This window comes from Neophocaena asiaeorientalis, unplaced genomic scaffold (assembly GCF_003031525.2).
Source record: "Neophocaena asiaeorientalis asiaeorientalis breed wild unplaced genomic scaffold, Neophocaena_asiaeorientalis_V1.1 scaffold233, whole genome shotgun sequence".
NCBI lineage: Eukaryota > Metazoa > Chordata > Mammalia > Artiodactyla > Phocoenidae > Neophocaena > Neophocaena asiaeorientalis.
The window spans coordinates 440,623-464,907 of NW_020171811.1; the positions used below are offsets into that span (position 1 = coordinate 440,623).

The 24,285-nt window shown below is 43.6% G+C and overlaps 1 protein-coding gene across 4 annotated transcripts in view; it reads left to right on the top strand.

The window, feature by feature from the left end:
* The first annotated feature begins 22 nt into the window (after positions 1–22).
* CDKL1 (cyclin dependent kinase like 1) overlaps positions 23–24,285 on the top strand; it is a 58,588-nt gene continuing 34,325 nt past the window's right edge. For 3 of the 4 annotated variants that reach the window (XM_024767172.1, XM_024767393.1, XM_024767222.1), the window contains exon 1: positions 23–704. In XM_024767172.1, the coding sequence (XP_024622940.1) occupies positions 537–704 (168 nt within the window). In that variant the 5' untranslated portion in view covers positions 23–536. The remainder of the gene's footprint in view (positions 705–24,285) is intronic. The other variant, XM_024767309.1, reaches the window with a different exon arrangement.

Consider the following 24,285-nt stretch of genomic DNA (forward strand, 5'->3'; position numbering starts at 1 on the left):
GGCCCGCCTCAGGAGGCGCGGGGCGTGGGGTGCGCGCCTCGCAGGGCTCTCCCCTCCGGCGGGGCCTCGCCGCCGCCGCCCGCGCGGGGAGCCGGGCGGTGTCTTCTTGCCGAAGGGAAATGAAACCCGATATTAGAACCGGGGAAGCCCTTACCCTTCCCAGTCCTCCAGCCAGCTCATGTGTCTTAGATCGGATGAATTTACCATTAAAAAGATAGATTGTCTTACAACTCAGTTCGTTTTAGGATGACGGGTTACATTTTAACTTGCAGGGTATATAACAGACGATTAAACTTGCGTTACCAAAGGCAGCTGACTCCAGGCTGTCACCCTTGATCAAGTGGCCACGGCTGGGGGGCGAGGCTTAAAGGGAATGGGTCGGTTCCTAATTCTGTAACGAGTGCCGTCTTCTGTTCTAGGTCCTTGACAAAGACCCATCGCTGATTGAAGCTCTAGTGCAGTGTGTTCATGCCAAGATTTTATAAGCGACATTTTCAAACTATGTGAAGATCCGTTTAAAGATTTATTCATCTGTGATGGAGAAGTATGAAAAGATTGGGAAAATTGGCGAAGGATCCTATGGAGTTGTTTTCAAATGCAGAAACAGGGACACGGGTCAGATTGTGGCCATCAAGAGGTTTCTGGAATCAGAAGATGATCCTGTCATAAAGAAAATCGCCCTTCGAGAAATCTGCATGCTCAAGGTAATGGATTTTTTAAAAAATTAATTTATTTAGGCTGTGTTGGGTCTCCATTGCTGAGTGCAGGCTTTCTCTAGTTGCGGCGGGGGCTACTCTTTTTTTTTTTTTTTTTAACATCTTTACTGGAGTATAATTGCTTTACAATTTTGTGTTTGAAGTGGATCAGCTATATGCATACATATATCCCCATATCCCCTCCCTCTTGCGTATCCCTCCCACCCTCCTTAATCCACCCCTCTAGGGGCTACTCTTCGTTGAGGTGCACGGGCTTCTCCTTGCAGTGGCTTCTCTTGTTGTGGGATACGGGCTCTAGGCACTCAGGCTTCAGTAGTTGTGGCTCGCAGGCTCTAGAGCACAGGCTCAGTAGCTGTGGCGCTCGGGCTTAGTTGCTCTGCTGCATGTGGGATCTTCCCAGACCAGGGATCGAACCCCTGTCCCCTGCACTGGCAGGCAGATTCTTAACCACTGAGCCACCAGGGAAGTCCTGGTAATGGATTCTTTAAAGTGAAGTTTCAGGGACTAACAAAATTAAAGTGAGTCATGTTATGTGAAATAAATGCCTTGAGATGTGGCCACATCTCCTTCCTTCACGGACTTCTGTCCTCAGTGACACAAATGGGACATCTGTGCACGAGTCACCAATTATATAATGAATTATAAAGTGGAGACGTTAAGTGCAGGGAACGATGGTATTCACTTTCAGACTTGCTGTGGAATATTTTATTTTTCTTCCCAGTAGCTTCTTTCCCATGTCACCTGTAGATCTGGTTCATGAAAAGCCATCAACTTTTATAGTACAGGAACTTTCCATGATTTTTAAACTTCTAGACTAGCTTCTGTTGATGTTCTGAGTCCATGAAGAGAATTAATCATTCACCTGTTTTCAAACAGCTAGAAAGCTGACAGTTTTCATTATGCCTCACATTTATCTACGGCTGACCTTTATAACGTCTTGTCTCTAGAAGAAGGATTTTTCTCAAAAAAGTGAAATGATTGCTTTAAAAATGTTCATCAGTTAACTCTTGGAGACCATGACATGGGGGGGAGGGGAGTTGTTTATTATAAGCTGGAAGTATTTTTTTCCTGGAATGGAAATGAAGAAGGAAAGTATCTTTCCTTCTTTTCTGAATTTCTGTGAAGATGAAACCCAAATCCCACCCTACGTAGAATGCGTCCTGTAGTGAATGCAGTGTGGGTTAACTTTCAACAGATTAACTTTCTCCGTAGGGGTTGGTTTTAAACAGTTAGGGCCTCTGTGTTCTGACAAGTACAACTAACTATCCAACAAGGAAAGAGCAACCTTGTGAGAGCTCAATGAAACATCCAGGGGATTTTCTCTCACCTTTGCTTCTCCATTTTCTCCAGGCCTCTCTAAAAGTCTTCTTCTCCCCATGAATTGCATGTGTGGGGTTATCTCTGGATAAGGACCCCAAATGGGAAGTGGAGGGCTTTGGATAAATTAAAACAGGTGGGGACGACTTTCTCTATTTGGGTCTAGGACATTCTTTACCAACTGGATGTTGTCAATTCTGAGAAGACACTTCCAAAGCCCCTGTGAAGTACTCCCCTAGGAAAGAGCGAGACAAGCAGCGTTTGCCCATCCCACCGCCTGGTTGCCCTGCCCTCCCCACTCTCTACACAGGGAGAGAGAGGGTCTCACTGTTTCTCTGGGGCCCATGGATGTTTTTCACTTTCTCAGGCTTTCCCTAGCGGAGAAGGTGATAATTGTATTTCAAAGGGCCCATTTACTCCAAAGAAAAGCCAGTCTGTTTCTAGTGGAGAGATACTCTTTTTCTGATTCTGAAGGTCACCTGCGAGCACCTCTGAAACCTCTCACTATTCTTTAGCAATACGGTGAATATGAGTTTAGTCCCTGAATTACTTCAGTTCCCCCAGGACGGGGACCTCGCCTCTAGATCTCTGCATCAACCACTTGGCATGTAATACCAATAAATGTTATTGTTGGGTTGAAAAAAAGATGTTAACAAAATAAACTCTTAGGAAGGGTAGATGTTGCCAATAAATTAGGAGGTCAGATGTGTTCTCATGAGTAACTGAATATTAGGAAGTCAGCTGTGTTCTCCTGAGTAACTGAATATTAGGAAGTCAGATGTGTTCTCCTGAGTAACTGAATATTAGGAGGTCAGATGTGTTCTCCTGATAACTGAGTATTAGGAAGTCAGATGTGTTCTCCTGAGTAACTGACTCTTAGGAAGTCAGCTGTGTTCTCCTGAGTAACTGAATATTAGGAAGTCAGCTGTGTTCTCCTGAGTAACTGAATATTAGGAAGTCAGCTGTGTTCTCCTGAGTAACTGAATATTAGGAAGTCAGCTGTGTTCTCCTGAGTAACTGAATATTAGGAAGTCAGCTGTGTTCTCCTGAGTAACTGAATATTAGGAAGTCAGCTGTGTTCTCCTGAGTAACTGAATATTAGGAAGTCAGCTGTGTTCTCCTGAGTAACTGAATATTAGGAAGTCAGCTGTGTTCTCCTGAGTAACTGAATATTAGGAAGTCAGCTGTGTTCTCCTGAGTAACTGAATATTAGGAAGTCAGCTGTGTTCTCCTGAGTAACTGAATATTAGGAAGTCAGCTGTGTTCTCCTGAGTAACTGAATATTAGGAAGTCAGCTGTGTTCTCCTGAGTAACTGAATATTAGGAAGTCAGCTGTGTTCTCCTGAGTAACTGAATATTAGGAAGTCAGCTGTGTTCTCCTGAGTAACTGAATATTAGGAAGTCAGCTGTGTTCTCCTGAGTAACTGAATATTAGGAAGTCAGCTGTGTTCTCCTGAGTAACTGAATATTAGGAAGTCAGCTGTGTTCTCCTGAGTAACTGAATATTAGGAAGTCAGCTGTGTTCTCCTGAGTAACTGAATATTAGGAAGTCAGCTGTGTTCTCCTGAGTAACTGAATATTAGGAAGTCAGCTGTGTTCTCCTGAGTAACTGAATATTAGGAAGTCAGCTGTGTTCTCCTGAGTAACTGAATATTAGGAAGTCAGCTGTGTTCTCCTGAGTAACTGAATATTAGGAAGTCAGCTGTGTTCTCCTGAGTAACTGAATATTAGGAAGTCAGCTGTGTTCTCCTGAGTAACTGAATATTAGGAAGTCAGCTGTGTTCTCCTGAGTAACTGAATATTAGGAAGTCAGCTGTGTTCTCCTGAGTAACTGAATATTAGGAAGTCAGCTGTGTTCTCCTGAGTAACTGAATATTAGGAAGTCAGATGTGTTCTCCTGAGTAACTGACTATTAGGAAGTCAGATGTGTTCTCCTGAGTAACTGAATACTGATGTCCTCCGAAGGATACAGTTGAGTGCCCAGGAGCCTGAGTACAAAGCACACAGCACTCCATTTTCCAAAATCAAGTGCACAGCTGAGATGCCCCTGATCTGTATCAGGTGATGGGACTAGATTATCAGTAGAGCCTTCCCGTCAAGCCCTAACTTTTCAGAATTCTGTGATATTCCTAACACATAATGGGTGCTTAAATATTTGCTGGATAAATGAATTGAGGGTTTGTTAAATGAAGTCATACTTTCTCCATTTACTTATTCAGTAAATATTTATGGAGCTCCATTGTACCTAAAACAATGTTTATGTGAAGTTGTACATCCTGTCTTTCAGATGCTTAACCAGTGCAAGATGAATTTCCCCTCAGCTCTTACACCCAATAGACTGGGTTTCTAATGGGCAGGGCCTGTGTCATTCACCTTGTCTCCCCATGCCTGTCATGAACCCTCTAAATAAAGTGTTTGGAGGCTTGCTTGAACTAGACTTTGAAATGTTTAGGGAGACATGGAATAAGAGATAAGGCATTCAGGGCAGACAGTCTCTCCTACGGAAAAAAGAGGTACATAAGTGGAAAACAGTATATTGAAGGAACACAGGTAATAACCCCAAAGTCTTAGCCAAGATGCCTGCTGGGCTAATAGGCCTGGGAGAAAAGAGAAGGAAAGGAAGCCAGCGTCCATTAGGAGGGGGTGTGAGGAATTTCTTGGAAAACAGGTCTGGCCCTGGAATAAGTGATGATTAGCACATAGCTTCACCTTGGTCCCAGGTGGCCTTTGGGGTTTGGAGCCTGCCTTGGGGACATGTTGTTGTCCCTAGAACAGGAAACTGCTGAGGTCTAGGCTAGTGTTTTAGGGCCCCATCTGAGCTGCATTCAAGGCAGAGCTCTAGGGCCCATGGAAGGGGAATACTAAACCGGAACCAAGCACAGTTCCATGGGCCCAGGTTCACGGGCTCAGTGAGTGTGAGTTCCTAGGATTTTCCTTGCACACCCCTCACAGAACTGGGGCTGTTAATGACCCCTGCTAAGGTCAAGAACTAGGAAGACTGAGGCTGAAGGTACCTCAGTGACCTTAGCAGGTGAGAACAAGCAAGGGCTGAGGCCCAGACTGCTCTTATTATGATAAGGAAAGCAAGAAAGGTAGATTAAGACCAGATGTAGAAGGCTTTGAATGCCAGGCTGAGGAGTCTGGCTTTCACGTGAAAAGAGGGAAGCCAGCCAAGATTTTTTATTAGAAAGTTATCATTTGCAGACTTTTGAATTTCATGGATCAAAAAAATTTCAAAAACACAATTTTTTTTTTTTACAGATTGGTCGGCATTTTAAGAGGCTGGGTTATCACCATCACTTCATAAATGAAAGGACGTTTTAATATTTTAAAAAAACTAGGAAAGAACCAATTTTAGGATAAAAGCAGTCTTCCTGAGAGAGTAGTTGACAACTAAAACAACAGCTCTCTATATATACATTTCTCAGGTGTGTGAGAGTGTATGAGTGTAGGGGTGTGTGTGTGTGTGTGAGAGAGAGAGAGAGAGAGAGAGAGAGAGAGAGAGAGAGAGATCATTGCCCTTATTTTTCTCATTTCACTATCCATTGATGAAAATGAAGACATCAGCTGTTTTGTGCAGCCTGAATTTCATGAAAGTTAGTACTATGTCTGAGAACAAAGAGACTCCCCAGATCAGGTGATGTCCTACTTATAGGATCTATCTGATACAACGAAATACTAATACCACAAAAGAACTGAATGGTCCCTTGGATTTTTTTTTTTTTCTTTTTTGGCTGCGTTGGGTCTTCGTTGCTGTGCACGGGCTTTCTGTAGTTACAGCGAGCAGGGGCTACTCTTCGTCGTGGTGCACGGGCTTCTCATTGCGGTGGCTTCTCTTGTTGCAGAGTGCGGGCTCTAGGCGAGCAGACTTCAGTAGTTGCAGCATGAGGGCTCCATAGTTGCAGAACGCAGGCCCTAGAGTGCATGGGCTTCAGTAGCTGTGGCACGTGGGCTCAGTAGTTGTGGCACATGGGCTTAGTTGCTCCGCGGCATGTGGGATCTTCCTGGACCGGGGATCGAACCTGTGTCCCCTGCATTGACAGGTGGATTCTTAACCACTGCACCACCAGGGAAGTCTATTAAGTTATAATAGAATTTGGCATGTATCTGTCCTCAGAGAATTGCTTGTATGTTTTTTAAACCATTTATTTAATGATTTAAAGCAACTCCCAATAGTTGCTGTCAGACTCTTAAAAATTACAGTTGTTTCCATTAAGCAGATAAGATCATGGGAGTGAATTGTCCAGCAGTCAATTGCATAATTATTAAGGCACCACATCTACAGTGTTTCTCGTTCTTGATGTGAAAGCATATATGAAAATGTAACTATACATTGGTAAATGATTTTAAAGATAATAATTATTATCAAGAAACCTATTTTGCTAATATTTTTAGAAAACATTTTTTCTGAAAAATTGAAACACTTTTCAAATAACATTACTTCATGCCATTTGGGGGAAAAAGTGTGACACATTTTTATGAGATAAATTCAGTATTTGTGCTAATAAACTTCTCCCTAAGCTAAATGTAATTCACTCTTCACCAAGAGGTCCTACTGTAGTCAACCCTTTAATGTTTTCATTTGAATCTTATTTTTTCCAGGCTTTTAGAAAAATAAACAATTGCTCCAGTTAAAGTTAGTCAGCTTGTACTCTACTTTAAGAACATTAAGTACCGTTCTAGTGACAGTAATAAAATTATACTGCCATACCTGAGCTCAAAGCAACTATCCTACCCTTTCTCAAGCTCACTTTCCATTGTGGAAAAAAGAGAAAGAAGTCAATATTTTCAGTCAGTGTTTCTGATGAGACACCTGTATGTAAGATAGTTGACATGTGTTCATTTGGCAAGATTTTACAGAACTCCTGCCATGTACCAGGCACTGTTCTAGGCTCCTGTCCTCACAAATAAGGAGAGACTAACAGTAAACAAATGATTATATGTCAAGTGGTGAAAATGAAGCAGGATAAGGGGGTAGAGGTGATGGAGGGGCTTGCTTTTTTATATAGAGTGGTTAGGAAGAGCCTTCCTGATGAATGACATTTGAAGACATTCCAGCAGAAATGTGAAGGAGTGACTCTTGCAGCTATTTAGGGGGAAAGCATTCCAAGCAAGGGGAAGAGTAAGACAGAGGCCCCAAGGCAGGATCAAGTGAGGTGTTCTAGGTGTGTTCTAGTGTGTTCTAGGAGGAGCAAAGAGATGAGTGTGTCTGGAGCAGAGGAAGTGAGAAAGAGAGCCATAGGAGATGAAGTTAGAGAGATGAGGGGGTTAGATATGAGGGCCCTGTGGGCTATGGTAGGGACTGTGGATTTTACTTTGAATGAGATGGGAGCCAGCAGAGGGTTTTGAGCAGAGGGGTGCCCTGGCATGACTTATACCCTAGAAACTTTCCTCTAGCTGCTGGTTACTCCAGCTCCATGAGCAGGAAGGTCTTTTAGAAGACTGCTGATGTGATCCAGGTGTGGGGTGATGGGGTTTGGGTCAGAGGGGCAGCAGTGGAGGTGGTCAAATTCAAGATTTATTCCGAGAGAAGAGCGCATAGGAATCTGATGGTTGGATGAGGAATCACGAATGACTCCAAAGTTCTTCAGTTGAGTACCTGGAAGAATGAAGAGATCATTCACTGTGATAGGGAGACCCAGGTGCAAATCTGGGGGAAAGGAAGTGAAAAGTTCTGTTTTGGATATGTTATATTTGAGGTGTAAACCCACTGTAAAGTGGGCAATTAAATGCACCAGTCCGGCATTCAGGGAAAAGTCCGGGTTGGAGTTACCAACATGGGGAATGGAGAGAAAAGGACCAAAGATTGAGCCCTGGAGCTCCAGCATCTGGAGGTCAGGAAGCTGAGGAACCAGCAAAAGAGGTAAGAAGGGGTGATCTTTAAGGCAGGAAAATCCCAAGAGCAATGTTCTTAAAAGCTGAGAGAAGGGAATTCCCTGATGGTTCAGTGGTTAGGACTCCACACTTCCACTGCAGGGGGCCCAGGTTCGATCCCTGGTCTGGGAACTAAGATCCCACGAGCCGTGTGGTGTGGCAAAAAAAAAAAAAAAAAAATGAGGGAAGAAAATGTTTCAAGAATGAGGGGATTGCTCAATGGTGTCAAAGGTCACCTTTAGTACAGGCTTAGAATTAGCCATTGGCTTTGAAAATATGAGGGTCATTTGAGACCTTAATGAGAACTATTTGAGTAGAGTGGTAGGAATGAAAGCTTCATCAGAGAGGGTTCAAGAGAGGATGAGAAGAGCAAAGTGAAGACAGTGATAAAGGCAACTCTTCTGAGGAGTTTTATTATAAAAGGAAGCCAAGAAATGGGGCAGTGTGTGCTTAGAAGGATGTAACATCAAAAGAGAGTTTTTGAAGTTGTTTTTAATATGGAGAAATAAGTATATTTGTATGCTAATGGGGGGAGAGAATTCCTAGACCCATGACCTTGAGCTACCAACCTAGACCATGACCCAAAATAACTATTATAGCATAATAAAAGACCAGTTCATGGACCAGTTAGGAGATTAGGCCACCTCTTCTTTTATTTGGAATGTTGCTAGGTTCTTTCCACACACTCTTCTTAGTCTCTATGTAACAGGACCCACAGCTGTCTTAAAGCTATTGGCCTAGAACTTCTTCTAGCAGGGTGTACGACATCTGATTTGCGTTGTGAGCCATGAACCCTTCAGGAGACGGTTCAACCCTTTTCCATAACTAGGGTTCAAGCATATAAAGATACATTTTCCTAATTAATTAATTAATTTTGGCTGTACTGGGTCTTTGTTGCGGCACTTGGGCTTCTCTAGTTGTGGCATGCAGGCTCTGGAGCAGGGGTCCCCAACCCCTAGGAACAGGGCCGCACAGCAGGCGATGAGCAGTGGGCGAGCAAGCAAAGCTTCATCTGCCGCTCCCCCATCTCCAGCATTACCACCAGAAACACCCCACACCCCACTCCCGGTTTGTGGAAAAATTGTCTTCCACGAGACCGGTCCCTCGTGCCAAAAAGGTTGGGGACCGCTGCTTTAGAGCGTGGGCTCAGTAGTTGCGGCACGCGTGCTTAGTTGCGGTATGTGGGATCTTAGTTCCTGGACCAGGGATGGAACCTGGGCCCCCTGCATTGGGAGCATGGACTCTTAACCACAGGACCACCAAGGAAGTCCTAGGCATATAAAGATATTTTGGATAGGAGGCGCCATGGTCATGACAGAAGCCAGGTTACAGAGAGAGAGAGAGAGAGAGAGACAGTCCCTGAAAGGAAATCATCTTAAATCAAGAAGTCTGGCATCACAGGCCTGTGGTGAGAAGTGGGTACTGCTTCTGCATAAAGCAGGTGGCTGTAATTGAACCCAGGCCCCTGGGGAATATCTGTGTGTCCAGCAAGAAAAGAACTTTGTGGTTCAAAACAAACACAAGCCAACCAACCCAGAATCATTGTATTACTAAGGTCCCAAGCCTCTATGCTACTGAACCTTCTCTCTGTGGGATGCAAATGGTAGAACTATTGGAAGAGGAATCAAAGAATTCCAGCCAGCAGCTATGAGGTTCCCTGGGCAGATGTTGGGCAGCGAGGCAGACGGTACAGGGGCCTTAGAGTAGATCAGACCAACATCAGTCAAAGTTTGACTGTCCTCCTTCCGTAAGATGAGAAAAGCAAGAGCAACAACAAGGAGACGGAATCATATTGCCATTTGGTGACTCAGTGGTCTTGGGTGAAATGCCAAGGATTGTTACCTAGGATGCACTAACTACGCTTACAACAACCTTAGGAGGTATGTATTGTTATCCCGTTTTACTAATGGATGTAGGATGGTCAGTGACTTGTCATGGCCTCCTGGTTAGTGACCTGGATACCGACACATTTCTGTCTGTCCCCATGTCCATGCCCTGCTGCTCCCACACCTCAGAACCATCGTGCTACACCAAACGCTGTACTCTTTCTTAAGTCTCCCAGAGACTGGTCCTCAGGGCTTATCCCGCCCTCGCCTCCAGCGGGCCTTAGTGCTGAGACTCATGGCTTTTGTGGAAGCCTGGGGTTCTTACTGGAATATCAGTTTTTTCCAATTCTTATTCCTTAACTCTATAGATTATTTTAGCAGGCACAAAGTTATGGTTTGCTACCAACAAAGGTGGAGATAAGCATGGGGGAAAAGGTCCATTTAAAACTTTACTATAAACATTACAATAAAGTTCATTCATTCTTCATGAGAGCAGTGTCACCCCCAAGAAGATGAAAATTGGTTATTAGGAGTTGGGTCCTAACATTTTTATTGTATAAAGCACAGATATACATATAGTACATATACATATATACAGTATATTTTTGGAATTAAAATTTCATTGAGAGATGATTAGGAAAAATGTGTAAAAAGACTCTTTTGAGTGACAAATATGAAAAAAAACAAAGGGTCCATGGGGTATGGGAGGATGAGAATGTTGAGTGTGTACTGTGTGCCAGAAACATGCTCTCATTTGACTGTAATTAAACATGAATAGTAGTAAGCTGCTGAATGTTCAGAGCAGTCCCTGTTTTCCTACTGTCTCCTCACTTTCAGTAACTTCCAGCGAGGGCTTCCCTGGTGGCGCAGTGGTTGAGAGTCCGCCTGCCGATGCAGGGGACACGGGTTCGTGACCCGGTCCGGGAGGATCCCACATGCCGAGGAGTGGCTGGGCCCGTGAGCCTTGGCCGCTGAGCCTGCGCTTCCGGAGCCTGTGCTCCGCAACGGGAGAGGCCACGACAGTGAGAGGCCCGCGTACAGAAAAAAAAAAAAAAAATTACTTCCAGCGAGGCTGTGGGCTGTGTGACTGCTCCGGGACAGGAGCCACAGTTAGGAACTGCAATTTCTGATCCGGCTCAAAGCTGTTGGGTGACCTTGGGCAAAAGCTCCAGTGCCCGCTGGAACCTGGCCTACCTTATTGCCATGATTTATGTCTCTGTTTGGCATTGCTTTGCTGACGTTGCTGAGGGTAGCAGGGTGCTTTGGGGACAACCACCGAACAGCAGTCAAGCAGCCTTAAGGATGCCAGGGCAGGAAAGTAGAGGGTCCAAAAGAGCAGTAGCAAAGGAGAGAGGAGAGAGGAGGAGACAGGCGGAGCAGTAGAGAAAGGAGAAAGGAAGGCACAGGTGGGAAGGCAGAAAGGTGGGGTTCCAAAGGGAGGAGGTGGAGGTGAAGCACTAAACGTGGTCTCCCCCGTTTCAAAATATCAGACCAGAAACACTGCTGGGCATATTACCATCCTGGTGACGGTAATGTGCCGCGGGAAGCAGGACTGTCAAGGTTCCCTGTTTTTCAAAGTATTTATGTAGTGCTTAATACCACGTGCTCTTGTGTCAAGGTCCCATTCCATGGAATGCTAGCAGAGTACCATGTAAATGCTCCCTAGCATTAGAATCTAAGCAGAGTTTTCATAATTTCTGAAGGCTTCGTCTCCCCTACTATTAGTTGAAGGAATATTTCCCCCGTATTAGTTGAATAGCATTTCCCAACTCAGTAGAAGTCTCCAGGGGAAATCCTGTGACATCTTTAACAATTTAATCTTGCTGTTGCTAATTGGTGCCATTTCTAGGTCCCTTTTCTTCGTATTGCTTAATTGGCTTATTGAAACATAATAGATTAGTAACATATTTCCGTAACTTGTTTTAGCCATGTTCAGCATTCTCTGTTATGGTTTATGTGGGATTACAAACTCAAAAGTCTGTGGGGAATCACAATGGTAACATAAATGAGTGGAGTGGGCTGAATGCAAGACAAGATGGAGCAGTGGAGACTAGGGCAAACTGGAGACTGTCTTGTGGGAAGTGGATGGCCACTGCCCACCCAGCTCACAGGCTGCAAGGGGGCTAGACTTTTAGAGTCTTTTTTTTAAAGCCAGAGATCAAAATTTTGTGTAAAATCTCCTGGGTTTTCCCCCATAACTCTTGTTTTGAAAAAAAATTCAATATATATGCACACAAGAGGAAAGAATAATACAATGAATACCTACATATCTTTAACTAGATTCAGTAATCTAGTTAATTCTAATGTTAGAATTCTGCTTCATTTCTTTTCTATCTCTATCAAACACACACACACACACACTTACTTTTTTGGCTGACACACACATTTTTCCTAAGTATGCAGCATGAATCTCCTAGAATGAAGAAATTTTTCTATGTCCCACAACGTGATTTCCACACTCAAGAAATGTATCATTGACTCAATACTATTATTTAATATACAGTCTGTGCTCAAATTTCTCATATTGTCTCAATAATATATTATTATTATATATATATTATAATGTATATGTGTATATATGTATATATACATATGTATGTATGTATGTGTATATTTTAATCCAGGATCTAATCAGTGAGCATACATTGCATTTAATTGCTATGTTTCTGTAGTCTTCTTCAATCTAAAACAGTATTCTAACTTCTTTTTAAATTGAAGTACCGTTGATTTAGAATGTTGTGTTAATTACTGCTGTACAGCAAAGTGATTCGCTTATACATATATATACATTTTTAAAATATTCTTTTCCATTATGGTTTATCATAGGGTACTGAATATAGTTCTCTGTGCTGTACAGTAGGACCATTCATCTGTCAATGGACATTTAGGTTGTTTCCATGTCTTGGCTATTGTGAATAGTGCTGCTATGAACATAGGGGTCCATGTATCTTTTTGAATTATAGTTTTGTCTGGGTATATGCCCAGAAGTGGGATTGCTGGATCATATGGTAATTCTATTTTTAGTTTTCTGAGGAACCTCCATACTGTTTGCCACAGTGGCTGCACGAGCTTACATCCCACCAACAGTGTAAGAGGGTTCCCTTTTCTCCACACCCTCTTCAGCATTTATTATTTGTAGACTTTTTAATGATGGCCATTCTGACTGGTGTGAAGTGGTACCTCATTGTAGTTTTGATTTGCATTTCTCTAATAATTAATGGTGTTGAGCATCTTTTCATGTGCCTGTTGGCCATTTGTATGTCTTCTTTGGAGAAATGTCTGTTTAGGTCTTATGCTCATTTTTCAATTGGGTTGTTTGTTTTTTTGTTGTTGAGTTGTATGAGCTGTTTATATATTTTGGAAATTAAGCCCTTGTTGGTCACATTGTTGGCAAACATTTTCTCCCATTCTGTCAGTTGTCTTTTCTTTTTGTTTATGGTTTCCTTTGCGATGCAAAAGCTTATAAGGTTGATTAGGTCCCATTTGTTTATTTTTGTTTTTATTTCTATTGCCTTGGGAGACTGACCTAAGAAAATGTTGGTACGATTTATGTCAAAGAATGTTTTGCCTATGTTCTCTTCTAGGAGTTTTATGATGTCATGTCTTATGTTTAAGCCTTTAAAACCATTTTGAGTTTATTTGTGTGTATGGTGAGAGGGTGTGTTCTAACTTCATCGATTTACATGTGGCTGTCCAACAGTTCTCTAACTTTTAAATTCTTTTTTCCGTCTTTCATGGTATTGACATTTTTGAAGAGTCCAGGTCAACTGCTTTGCAGAATGTGCCTCAACATAAGTCTCACTGTTTCCACATGATTTGATACAGGGTAAATGTTTTCAGCAAGGATACACATGGATGAGGCTGTGTCCATCACACTAGTTCTCTTCAGGAAGTACATGATATCATTTTGTCCTGTAATTGGTGCTCTCAGTTTTAATCTCTTGGTTAAGATGGGTCTGTCATATTCCACAATTGTAAAGAAACATTTTCCCCTTTATAATTAATAAGCAATCTGTGGGGTGATACTTTGAAACAGTGTGACTGCCTTGTTCCCCAACAACTGTCGCCCAATGATACTTGCCTGAATCAATTATACTAAGAGTTATTGTAAAATGGTGATTTCAACAATTCTTTCTACATTCATTAGTTATAATTTTTCTGTAAAAAGAGCTTTTTCACCCACACCCTTGCCCCCAATACACACAGATTTTAGTGTCACTGTGAATTACGGATTTTTAAAAAATTCACCGTGTTACAAATCATCACTGTCATTCTTTTTGATTCTCAAATTGTCACACATTTGTCCATTTGAGGCTGATTGGACCCAGCTCCTTGGTCTGACAGGTGCCTATCATTCCTTATGTACTTCTTTACTGTGGGGCACAACGAAATGCTCCAGGCTCATCCTGCCCCAACTCTAGAATCAGCCGTTTCTCCAAGGAGCCCTGGTTCCTTTTAGTGAGAATGCAACATGATTTTAAAATGTTGACAAGAAATTAAAAAAAAATTTTTTAACACCATTCAGCCCAAACAAAACACATCAGCAGACAATGTTTGACCTGCAGGCTCAGTTTGGGACCTTTCGATTATACAGCTTTTATTGTATGCAGATGTTCTCACTAGAGACTGGCAGATCTGACCCCTCCAGTTTCATTGCTAATGTATGTAGGTGTTGGGAGTTTATGGAAACTGGTTGTCAATTGGAGGACAAAGGAAGCATTCCCTTGCCCACAATGGTAGAAACCAAACAAAACCCGTTATCATCCTCTCTCCCTATTTGTTCCACAAGTGGAGACCTGTTTGATTTTATTTTTACAAGATAACGTACTAACTGCAAATAGTAACAGACTGTTTTGTTTGTTTATTAGAGGATTTTTTTGGCTTAACTCAGAGTGTGTTTGTCTAGAAAGATTGTTCCCGCTGTGTAGTGAACTCCTAAGAAATAAAGCTGCCATGCTCATACTTCAAGAACAAAAGAAGCAGAAATCAACAAGCTGGCCCTTTACCTTTTTAAAAATACCCAGTTTGCAAGGAGATCAAGCTCATACCATTATCTGTCAGTGCTCTAAATGCCCTTACACACATCCTGCCACACACCTTACTCTAGAAAATAAAATATCATAGAACAGGATATATATAAAATATCATAGAACAGGATATACAAATGATTTTATAATGCACATTGATAAGAAATATATTCTGTTGCTTTCTTTGCCACTTAATTTTTCTTTTTGCGGTACGTGGGCCTCTCACTGTTGTGGCCTCTCCTGTTGCGGAGCACAGGCTCCGGACACGCAGGCTCAGCGGCCATGGCTCACGGGCCCAGCCGCTCCGTGGCATGTGGGATCTTCCCAGACCAGGGCACAAACCTGAGTCCCCTGCATCGGCAGATGGACTCTCAACCACTGCGCCACCAGGGAAGCCCTTTGCCACTTAATTTTATTTCCAGCAAAAATGATTTATAGGTAGACAACTATGTTACATATAGTTATTATCAAATATTCAAATCACACCAGAAAGTAGTACTTTTTACATGCAATAAAAAAATTTTTTAAGGGGCCAGGCTCGTATCTTTCATTCTTACTTTTTTAATGTTTTAATTCACCTTTGTATTTGGCAGGATTGATGTTTTAGGCCACAAATTTGCTTTCAACAGGCATATTTTCTTGCTAATTATTAATCTTCTTTGTTACTTATTAACTTTAAAAAGCACTGTAGTAAAAATGCTTTGGTGTAAAATTGCCCTGTTGAAAAATCTTTGAACTCCAAAGATAATGGATAATGAAAGGTGAGTTTCTGAACCAACTGACACTATCAACCAAACCAAAAACCTAAAAACCAATCTAATCATTTGTTTTATAACTATCAGTACATTGCTTCATGAATATTTGGCCGTGTCATTGTTAATTCTCATTTTGATCTCGTTTGTACTATTGCTTCTTTCCTAGTACTTTTCATATACTTTATTAGTCAGTAAAACAGTTTAAGCCTCCGCTGTGTACATCCACATCCTGGGCTGGGTCTTGAGAGGAATCCACAAGAGATCTCAGCCCAGGTCTGTGGCCAGAGGATCAGCCTGGCACGTTCTGTTCTGTCCATGTTGTCTGTTGCCGACCTAAAATAAATTAACTTCACCTCTTCACCTGTAACTCCAGGTTTTTTGATACTCCTCCCCTCTTCTAGCCATCCCGAAAACTAAGCCATTAGCCAGGGTGTCTACCACGGGGTTCTTGGCATTTGGAGAAAATGTGGGATCAAGGCAGCTTTTCTTTACCAGACGAGAGTGTTCTTCCACGCCTGGTTCCCAAACCAACAAATTAGCCACTGAAGACGTGGCACCGTGTGGTGGCTGCTGGTTCAATGCATATACCCTTGAAGGGCCGGGGTACAGATCCCACCATTCCATTAGGCTGGCTGGTTGTAGATGATGAGGTAGGTAGTAGAACCAGTGGATCCCATGGCCGTGTGGTAACTGTCATGCCTCCTTTGCTGTAAAAATGGGCCCCTGGTCTGATGTTGTGTGGACTCCCATGCCAGTAAAGCCCTCGGATTGTGGTGCTGGTGGAAGAGGCAAAACCCATATCTAGAGTTAGTATCAGTTCCAGTAGGGACAATCTCTACCCGCTCCGAGTAACAGCTGGTTTCCTTAAAGGACAGTGCAGATCGGTGCCTCAGTATCTGTTTTCTTTTATTGGCAGGTTGGATACTCAGCAGCAACAGTATCCAGATCAGCCTTGGGGAGAGAAAGCCAGTGCTGTTGGGCCACGTATAACCACCATCCCTGCAGCTGTGGCCACTCTGTTCATAGGTCAATTACACAAGGGTTGGGGCGGCCAAAGACAAAGCAGCCCGACCCCTGAAAAGACATCTTTTGCCTGGTTGCTCAGTACTTCCTCTGCAGTCGATGCTCTTTTTTGTTTTTTTTGCGGTACGCGGGCCTCTCACTGTTGTGGCCTCTCCCGTTGCGGAGCACAGGCTCCAGACGCACAGGCCCAGTGGCCACGGCTCACAGGCCCAGCCGCTCCGCGGCACGCGGGATCCTCCCGGACCGGGACACAAACCCGCGTCCCCTGCATCGGCAGGAGGACTCTCAACCACTGCGCCACCAGGGAAGCCCTCGTTGCTCTTTTGGTGGGTATTAATATGAAGCCCAAAGATCCTCAAGCTCTGTGCTCACTCCCACAAGTACAGTTTATGCCTCTTCTCCAAATGATCTTTCAGTCTCGCTCCATCTGGACTCTTAATCAACTAGATGAGCTATGTGCCCCTGCCCACAGGTCCATGCATGGCTCAGGTCCTTTCTTCCTCCATACAGTGAACCATCCAATGCACCGCTTGAAGCTCTGCTCAGGGAGAGGAGTCCCTTTCACCATGTCCTTTGAGGCTCTGCCAGATGGGGCTATAAGTGTATCGGCAGTCCGTCTTCAACTAGGTGACAGGGGAGAATAGGCCACCTATTATTTGTAACTTGCTTGTTCCCTCCAGACCTGCTTAAACCGGATAACAAATGAATACTTTCCATAGTATAGTGGATTGCTGTTGCATCCATGTGGTCTTATGACAGTGGATCTCTATCACCCAGTTCACAGTGGGCAGCTCTGGATCACATAATTGCTTGATGTCCCATGGTCAGGTGCTCAGTCTCTACTAGGGCTCAGTGACATGTCAGGAGCTGGATACCTCTAGCATGATTGGATATACAGAGTCATATGGCCTGAGTGGTAGTGTAGCTTTGACCCACTGTAAAGTTCTGTCTTGCTTTGGGTCCTACTCAATAGTGGCAGCCTTCCAAATCGCCTGGTAAATTAAACAGAGCAGTATTCCCAAGGACTATATACGCTGCCTCCAAGATCGAAAGAGAGCCACTAAGTGCCATGCCCCCTTTTTAGTGGTGGAGGATACAAGGTGCAACAATTTGTCCTTTCCTTTCGAGGGGATGTCTCAGCCTGCCCCAGGCCATCGGACCCCTAGAACATTACCCGTATGCCATGCCTCAGAGCGTTTTCTCCCACGCTCTGGCAGACATGTGTCTTAATTGGGCATTCAGAGTACTTGTCATTTCCTGCTCATGCAGGGGGTCCGATTAGCTTGGTGTTCTCAATGAAGTGGACCAGCTTGATATTCTGTGGAGTGTCAAGATGATCAAGGTCCCTGTGGGCTTTTTGTAACAGGGAACAGGAGAGTTAACCTAGGCCTTGGGCAAGACAGTGAATGTGAACTGTTATCCAGTCCACAAAAAGTGAACTGTTTGATCCTCCGTACTGATAGGGATTTGAAAGAATACATTCATCAGATTAGTAGTTCCATGTCAAGTACCAGGGACTGTGTAGATCTGCTCCAGGAGAGAGAACCATACCTGGCTCAGTAGCTGCAACTGGAGCTACGATTTGGTTGAGTTTAGAGTCGTCTCCCAGGTGAACTGAGTAGGGGTATGATGGGGACCACCAATCCTGCATCCTTTAAATCTTTGATGGTGGTACTAATCTCATCAGTTACTCCTGGGATGTGGTTTTGCTCCTGATTTACTGTTTTGGCCAGGGTCATGTTGTGGGCTGTGCAATTTCAGGCGCTTCTGTTTGGCCCTTTCTGCCATATTGGTTCTTATTCACAAATCATGGAACCAATGTGTATCCATCCCAATTATTCACTTGGGAGTAGAGGAAATACTCTCAAAAGTGGATCCATGGACCCTTTAGGCCCACTGTGTGGCATTACTCTTACGTGGAGCCACGATAGCTTTTTGGGTCCCCAGATATCAGTGCCACCTTGGACTTTGTAGCCACAGCTCTTGAAAGGTCTGGGTATTTCCCTTTCCTCAGCTACTCTGGTAAATGGCTACAGTTTGCTTTGGGAAAGGATTGAGGAGTACTTGTGGTAGCATTGCAGGATCCTTTGGCAAGGTGACTCAATCAACAGCACTTTTTGGTCTACAAACTTGACTTAGATCTAGAAACTGGGTGAGGACTGCAGTTTTCTAACAGTTGACATCAATTTTCTGCTCGCCATGTCTCCATTTCTGCTGGTAAGACAAACCTAGTAACACCTGCCAGCTGCCCTTCTATTTTACCTATAGGAACTCCATGGTGAGTTCCTATCTGTGCATCAGCACAGATTTCTGGGAAATAAGGCAGCTGGCCTTACCTCCCATAATGGTCTCTATGTACATCTTGCCGCTGTCAGCACCTGGTCTCAGCCACTCCAGAATCTTATCACTCTCATTGGAACCAGAGAGCCTAATTCCATGGTAGCATCTCTAGCCTACAAATGACAAGCCTGTCCACCCAGCCTACAAAGGACAGCCACCACTGAGCTTCTCAAAGATGCTGGTGATCTCCTTTCCTGTGCCTTCCTTACTGCTTTAGTGCAGGGAATATTCTCCTGGCCTCCCAAGGAAAGATAATGAGGATGTGGGTTTTGCAGTGTCACCTAATAGGTCCACTCTAACATTGCCACCTCCTTGATTTCCCAGACCCCTTCCTCAATACTCTGCTGAGGCAGTTCCAGCATCTCCATCTTACCTATTGAAAGGCCAAGTTTCAAATACCAGCAGCATATTAAAGATTGTCTCCAGGTGTCATTGTCAGGAGGTAAGTCCCAAGTTACAGGAGAGCGCTTCATGTCAACGAATCCTCCTCCCCGCATCCAGCTGTATATTTCACTACTTTCATTGTCCAACACCCTCAAGATTACTGCTGTTACATATGAGCCAGGGCTTGAGTTCTTTGAGTACAGTTATTTCCTCCTGGAGCAAGAGCCGTGCTGCCCTGCTCAGGCGCTGCTATAACCTCGTCCTAGTTACAGGTCTGTGTGCCCTGGGAGGAGGTGGGGATAGAATCTAAGGAGGATGCGCATCATCTTCTTTAAGAGGCACTTTCCTCAGTGAGGGTCTCTGTGTGAGAGGAAGTGTTTCACTTTGGCAAAAGGGCAGAAGTTGCTTCTCCCAGCCCAGAGGGTTTGGGGAAATTTGAGAGTTTAAGAGTCTCAGGCTCATCCTCCTAAATGTCCCTATTCCAGATCTCAGCGTCCCTCTCATTACTCACCAGAGCCCTTACGTTGGCCTAAGAGACCTGTTGAGGCTGAACGTTGTCTCCTTTGTATCTCTGCTACTCTTATTAAAGTCCTGAGCCTGGTTTTAGCACCTTGTGTCTGCAGGAGATAAATGTCTCTCTAAATACTGCCTTAGAGGCCTTCTGATTCCTGCAGTTGACCGGTGGCTAACCCAAACCCGTCATTCTTCTCTCTTCTCTTTTCAACAACATAAAGGTGTTCACAAAAGTCAGCTCACTCAATAATCCCTGTCGTCACCACTGCCCCACACCAAGCATGTGCACTGCCATTGCGTGAGCCAAACCTGCACCTCATTCAAAACCAGCCTAATGGAATCTTAGTGATTGTGTTGCTGCAGCTCCCCAGGGCTTCTCTTACCCCACTTACCACCAGCAGAGGGGTCCTTGTTGCCATCCGCCTGGCGATCAATCCAGTTCCAGAATCCCATTCTGAAGATCCACTGGCTAGAGTCACTTCTGGTACCACCTGTCTTAGCCTGTGTATCTCCCAGAAAGTAAAGTCTGAGACAAAGGATTTCTGTTCCAGGATCGCATCTAGGACACCACATTACATTTAGTTGTCATGTGTCCCTAGGCTTCCCTTGGCTGTGACACTTTCAGACTTTCCATGTTTTTGATGGCCGTGACACTTTTGAGGAGTACTTGTCAGGTATTTTGTAGGCTGCCCCCTATTGGAATTTGTCTGTTTTTCTTTTCATGGCTAGACTGGGGTTATGGGTTTTGGGAAGGAAGACTGAATCACATCAAGTGTACATACTGTCACTATTGATGTTGATCTTAATCACCTGGTTGAGAATCACCTGTTTGACTGTTTTCTCGCTATAAAGTTACTCCTATTCGGCTTCTCCACACTGTACTCTTCTGGAAGGAAGTCACATGCAGCCCACACTTAAGGAGTGGGGAGTTAGGTTCTCCTCCTTGATGACAGAGTATTTACATAAATTATTTGGATTTCTCTTACAGAGATTTATTTATTCTCTCCATTCATTCATTCATTCAGTACTGACCTATGGATATTTGTGTCCCTTTGACATACCCCCATCGATGCAGGGTTTGTTTTTGTTTTTGTTTTAGCACTGTCCTTTCTGGCACTGCAAGATACTTCAGCCTCATCTTGGGTTTTCCCGCCCTGTATGGAATCATCCATTTTCTTTAAGGAGCCCTAGTTCCTTTTATTGGAGAATGGTATTAGGAACTAAGATCTGAACCCTAGGAGTAGTTGTTGCTACAGGATGTGGTTGTTTCTAGGCCCTCACAGCTGAGGAAGCAAGGTAACGTATGTGTGCGTACTAACCTGTGTATATACACTTAGCTATAGTTATTCCTATTTGTATCTGTATCTGTCTTAAACTAAACATGACTTTATACTGGTGCCTCCAACTCTAGTCCCTGCATAGATTGGATCATGAGTTACACTAGCCTCCTCTCCTTGCTTAAATGTAAAGTCCCATGCTAACAGGGAGAACCTGGCTAATTCAGAATTGCTAATTCCTATTCAGAATTGCTAATTCAGAATTGCTAATTCCTATTCCCACGGGAAACAGCTTTATCAACAAGAGTATAATGCTTATGTGTAGTTCCTTTTGACTTCTGTCTTACACTGTCTACCCATTTCCAAAGTTACTTAGGTCAGCACTTCCTCCCCCAATCCTCTTCAGTGCCGTGGTTTCATTTGTAATACAGTTAGATTCTTTTGTCACATTCTGCATTCCCTAACCTCCTAAATGATTTTTTAAAATTTGCATACATTAAGGTTCACTCTTTGTGCTGTAAAGTTCTATGTGTTTTGACAAATGTGTAATGTCACATATCCACCATTGCAGTATCACACAGCATAGTTTCAGTGTCCTAAAAAGTCCTGTGTGTTTCATCTGTTCAACCCTCTCACATATCCTTTGAACCCCTGGCAACCACTGACCTTTTTACTGTCTCCGTAGTTTTGCCTTTTCCAGGGTGTCATAAAATTGAAATCATACAGTATTTAGTCTTTTTAGATGGGCTTCTTGCACCTAACAATATGCATTTGTTTCATACATGCCTTTTCATGCCTTAATAGCTCATTTATTTTTATCACTGAATAATATTCCATTTTATGGATGTAGCACAATTTACCTATAGGAACACAATTTGTTTGCTTCCAGTTTTTGGCAATTATAAACATTCGTGTTCAGGTTTTTGTGTGAATATAAGTTTTCAAATCATTTGGGTAAACACCTAGGAGTGGATGGCTGGACCTTATGGTGCAACTGTGTTCGGCTTTGTAAGGAAGTGCCAAAGTGTCTTCCAAAGTGACTGTCCGTATTGTTCAGTATCATCACTAGCATTTGGTGTTGTCAGCTTTTTTTAGGATTTAGCCATTCTAATAAGGGTGTAATGGTATCCCACTGTTTTTGTAATTTGCAATTCCCTAATGAAAAAAGATGTTGATCATCTTTTCATATATTTATTTCCCATCTATTTATTTTCTTTGGTGAGGTGTTTGCTCAGATATTTTGCCAATGTTTTGGGGGTATATTATTTTTTTTAACATCTTTATTGGAGTATAATTGCTTTACAATGGTGTGTTAGTTTCTGCTTTATAACAAAGTGAATCGGTTATACATATACATATGTTCCCATATCTTTTCCCTCTTGCGTCTCCCTCCCTCCCACCCTCCCTATCCCACCCCTCTAGGTGGGCACAAAGCACCGAGCTGATCTCCCTGTGCCATGTGGCTGCTTCCCACTAGCTATCTATTTTACGTTTGGTAGTGTATATATGTCCATGCCACTCTCTCACTTTGTCACAGCTTACCCTTCCCCCTCCCCATATCCTCAAGTCCATGCTATAGTAGGTCTGTGTCTTTACTCCTGTCTTACCCCTAGGTTCTTCATGACCTTTTTTTTTTCCCTTAGATTCCATATATATGTGTTAGCATACGGTATTTGTTTTTCTCTTTCTGACTTACTTCACTCTGTATGACAGACTCTAGGTCCATCCACCTCACTACAAATAACTCAATTTCGTATCTTTTTATGGCTGAGTAATATTCCATTGTATATATGTGCCACATCTTCTTTATCCATTCATCATGTGGACCAGTGTCCTGAAGTTGGCTCTCCCACCTCAGAGGCACAGCACTAACTCCTGGCCGCAGCACCAAGAGCCTTTCATCCACACGGCTGAGAAGAAAAGGGAGAAAAAGTAGAAAGAAAGAATTAGTAGAAGTAGAAAGAAAGAAAGAAAGGAGGGAGGGAGCGAGGGAGAGAGCAAGGAAGGAAGGAGGGAAGGAAGGAAAAAAAGAAAGAAGACAAAATAAAATAAAGTAAGATAAAATATAATAAAGTTATTAAAATAAAATAATTATTAAGAAGAAAAAAAACAAAAAAACGGATGGATAGAACCCGGAACAAATGGTGGAAGCAAAGCTATACAGACAAAATCTCACACAGAAGCATACACATACACACTCAGAAAAAGAGGAAAAGAGGAAAAAATCATAAATCTTGCTCTCAAAGTCCACCTCCTCAAACTGGGATGATTCGTTGTCTAAAGGAGGGAAGGAAGGAAAGAAAGAACGAAGATAAAGTAAAATAAAATAAGGTTATTAAAATAAAAAGTAATTATTAAGAAAAAAAAACCCAGGACAGATAGAACCCTCGGACAAATGGTGGAAGCAAAGCTATACAGACAAAATCTCACACAGAAGCATACACATACACATTCACAAAAAGAGGAAAAGGGGAAAAAATTATAGATCTTGCTCTCAAAGCCCAGCTCCTCAATTTGGGGTGATTCGTTGTCTATTCATGTATTCCACAGATGCAGGGTACATCAAGTTGATTGTGGAGTTTTAATCCGCTGCTTCTGAGGCTGCTGGGAGAGATTTCCCTTTCTCTTCTTTGTTCTCACATCTCCCAGGGGCTCCCCTTTGGATTTGGCCCCGCCTGTGCGTGTAGGTCGCCGGAGGGCATCTGTTCTTTGCTCAGACTGGATGGGGTTAAAGGAGCCGCCTGAGTCGGAGGCTGTGGCTCACTCAGGCCGGGGGGTGGGTAGGGAGGGTCATGGAGTGCAGGGCGAGCCTGCGGCAGCAGAGGCCGGGGTGACATTGCACCAGCCTGAGGCGCACCGTGCGTTCTCCCGGGGGAGTTGTCCCTGGATCCTGGGACCCTGGCAGTGGCACGCTGCACAGGCTCCCCGGAAGGGGGGTGTGGATAGTGACCTGTGTTCGCACACAGGCTTCTTGGTGGCGGCAGCAGCGGCCTTAGCGTCTCATGTCTGTCTCTGGGGTGCGCACTTTTAGCCGCGGCTCGCGCCCGTCTCTGGAGCTCCTTTAAGCAGCATTCTTAATCCCCTCTCCTCACGCACCAGGAAATAAAGAGGGAAGAAAAAGTCTCTTGCCTCTTTGGCAGGTCCAGACTTTTCCCCGGACTTCCTCCTGGCTAGCCGTGGCGCACTAACGACCTGCAGGCCGTGTTCACACCGCCAAACCCAGTCCTCTTCCG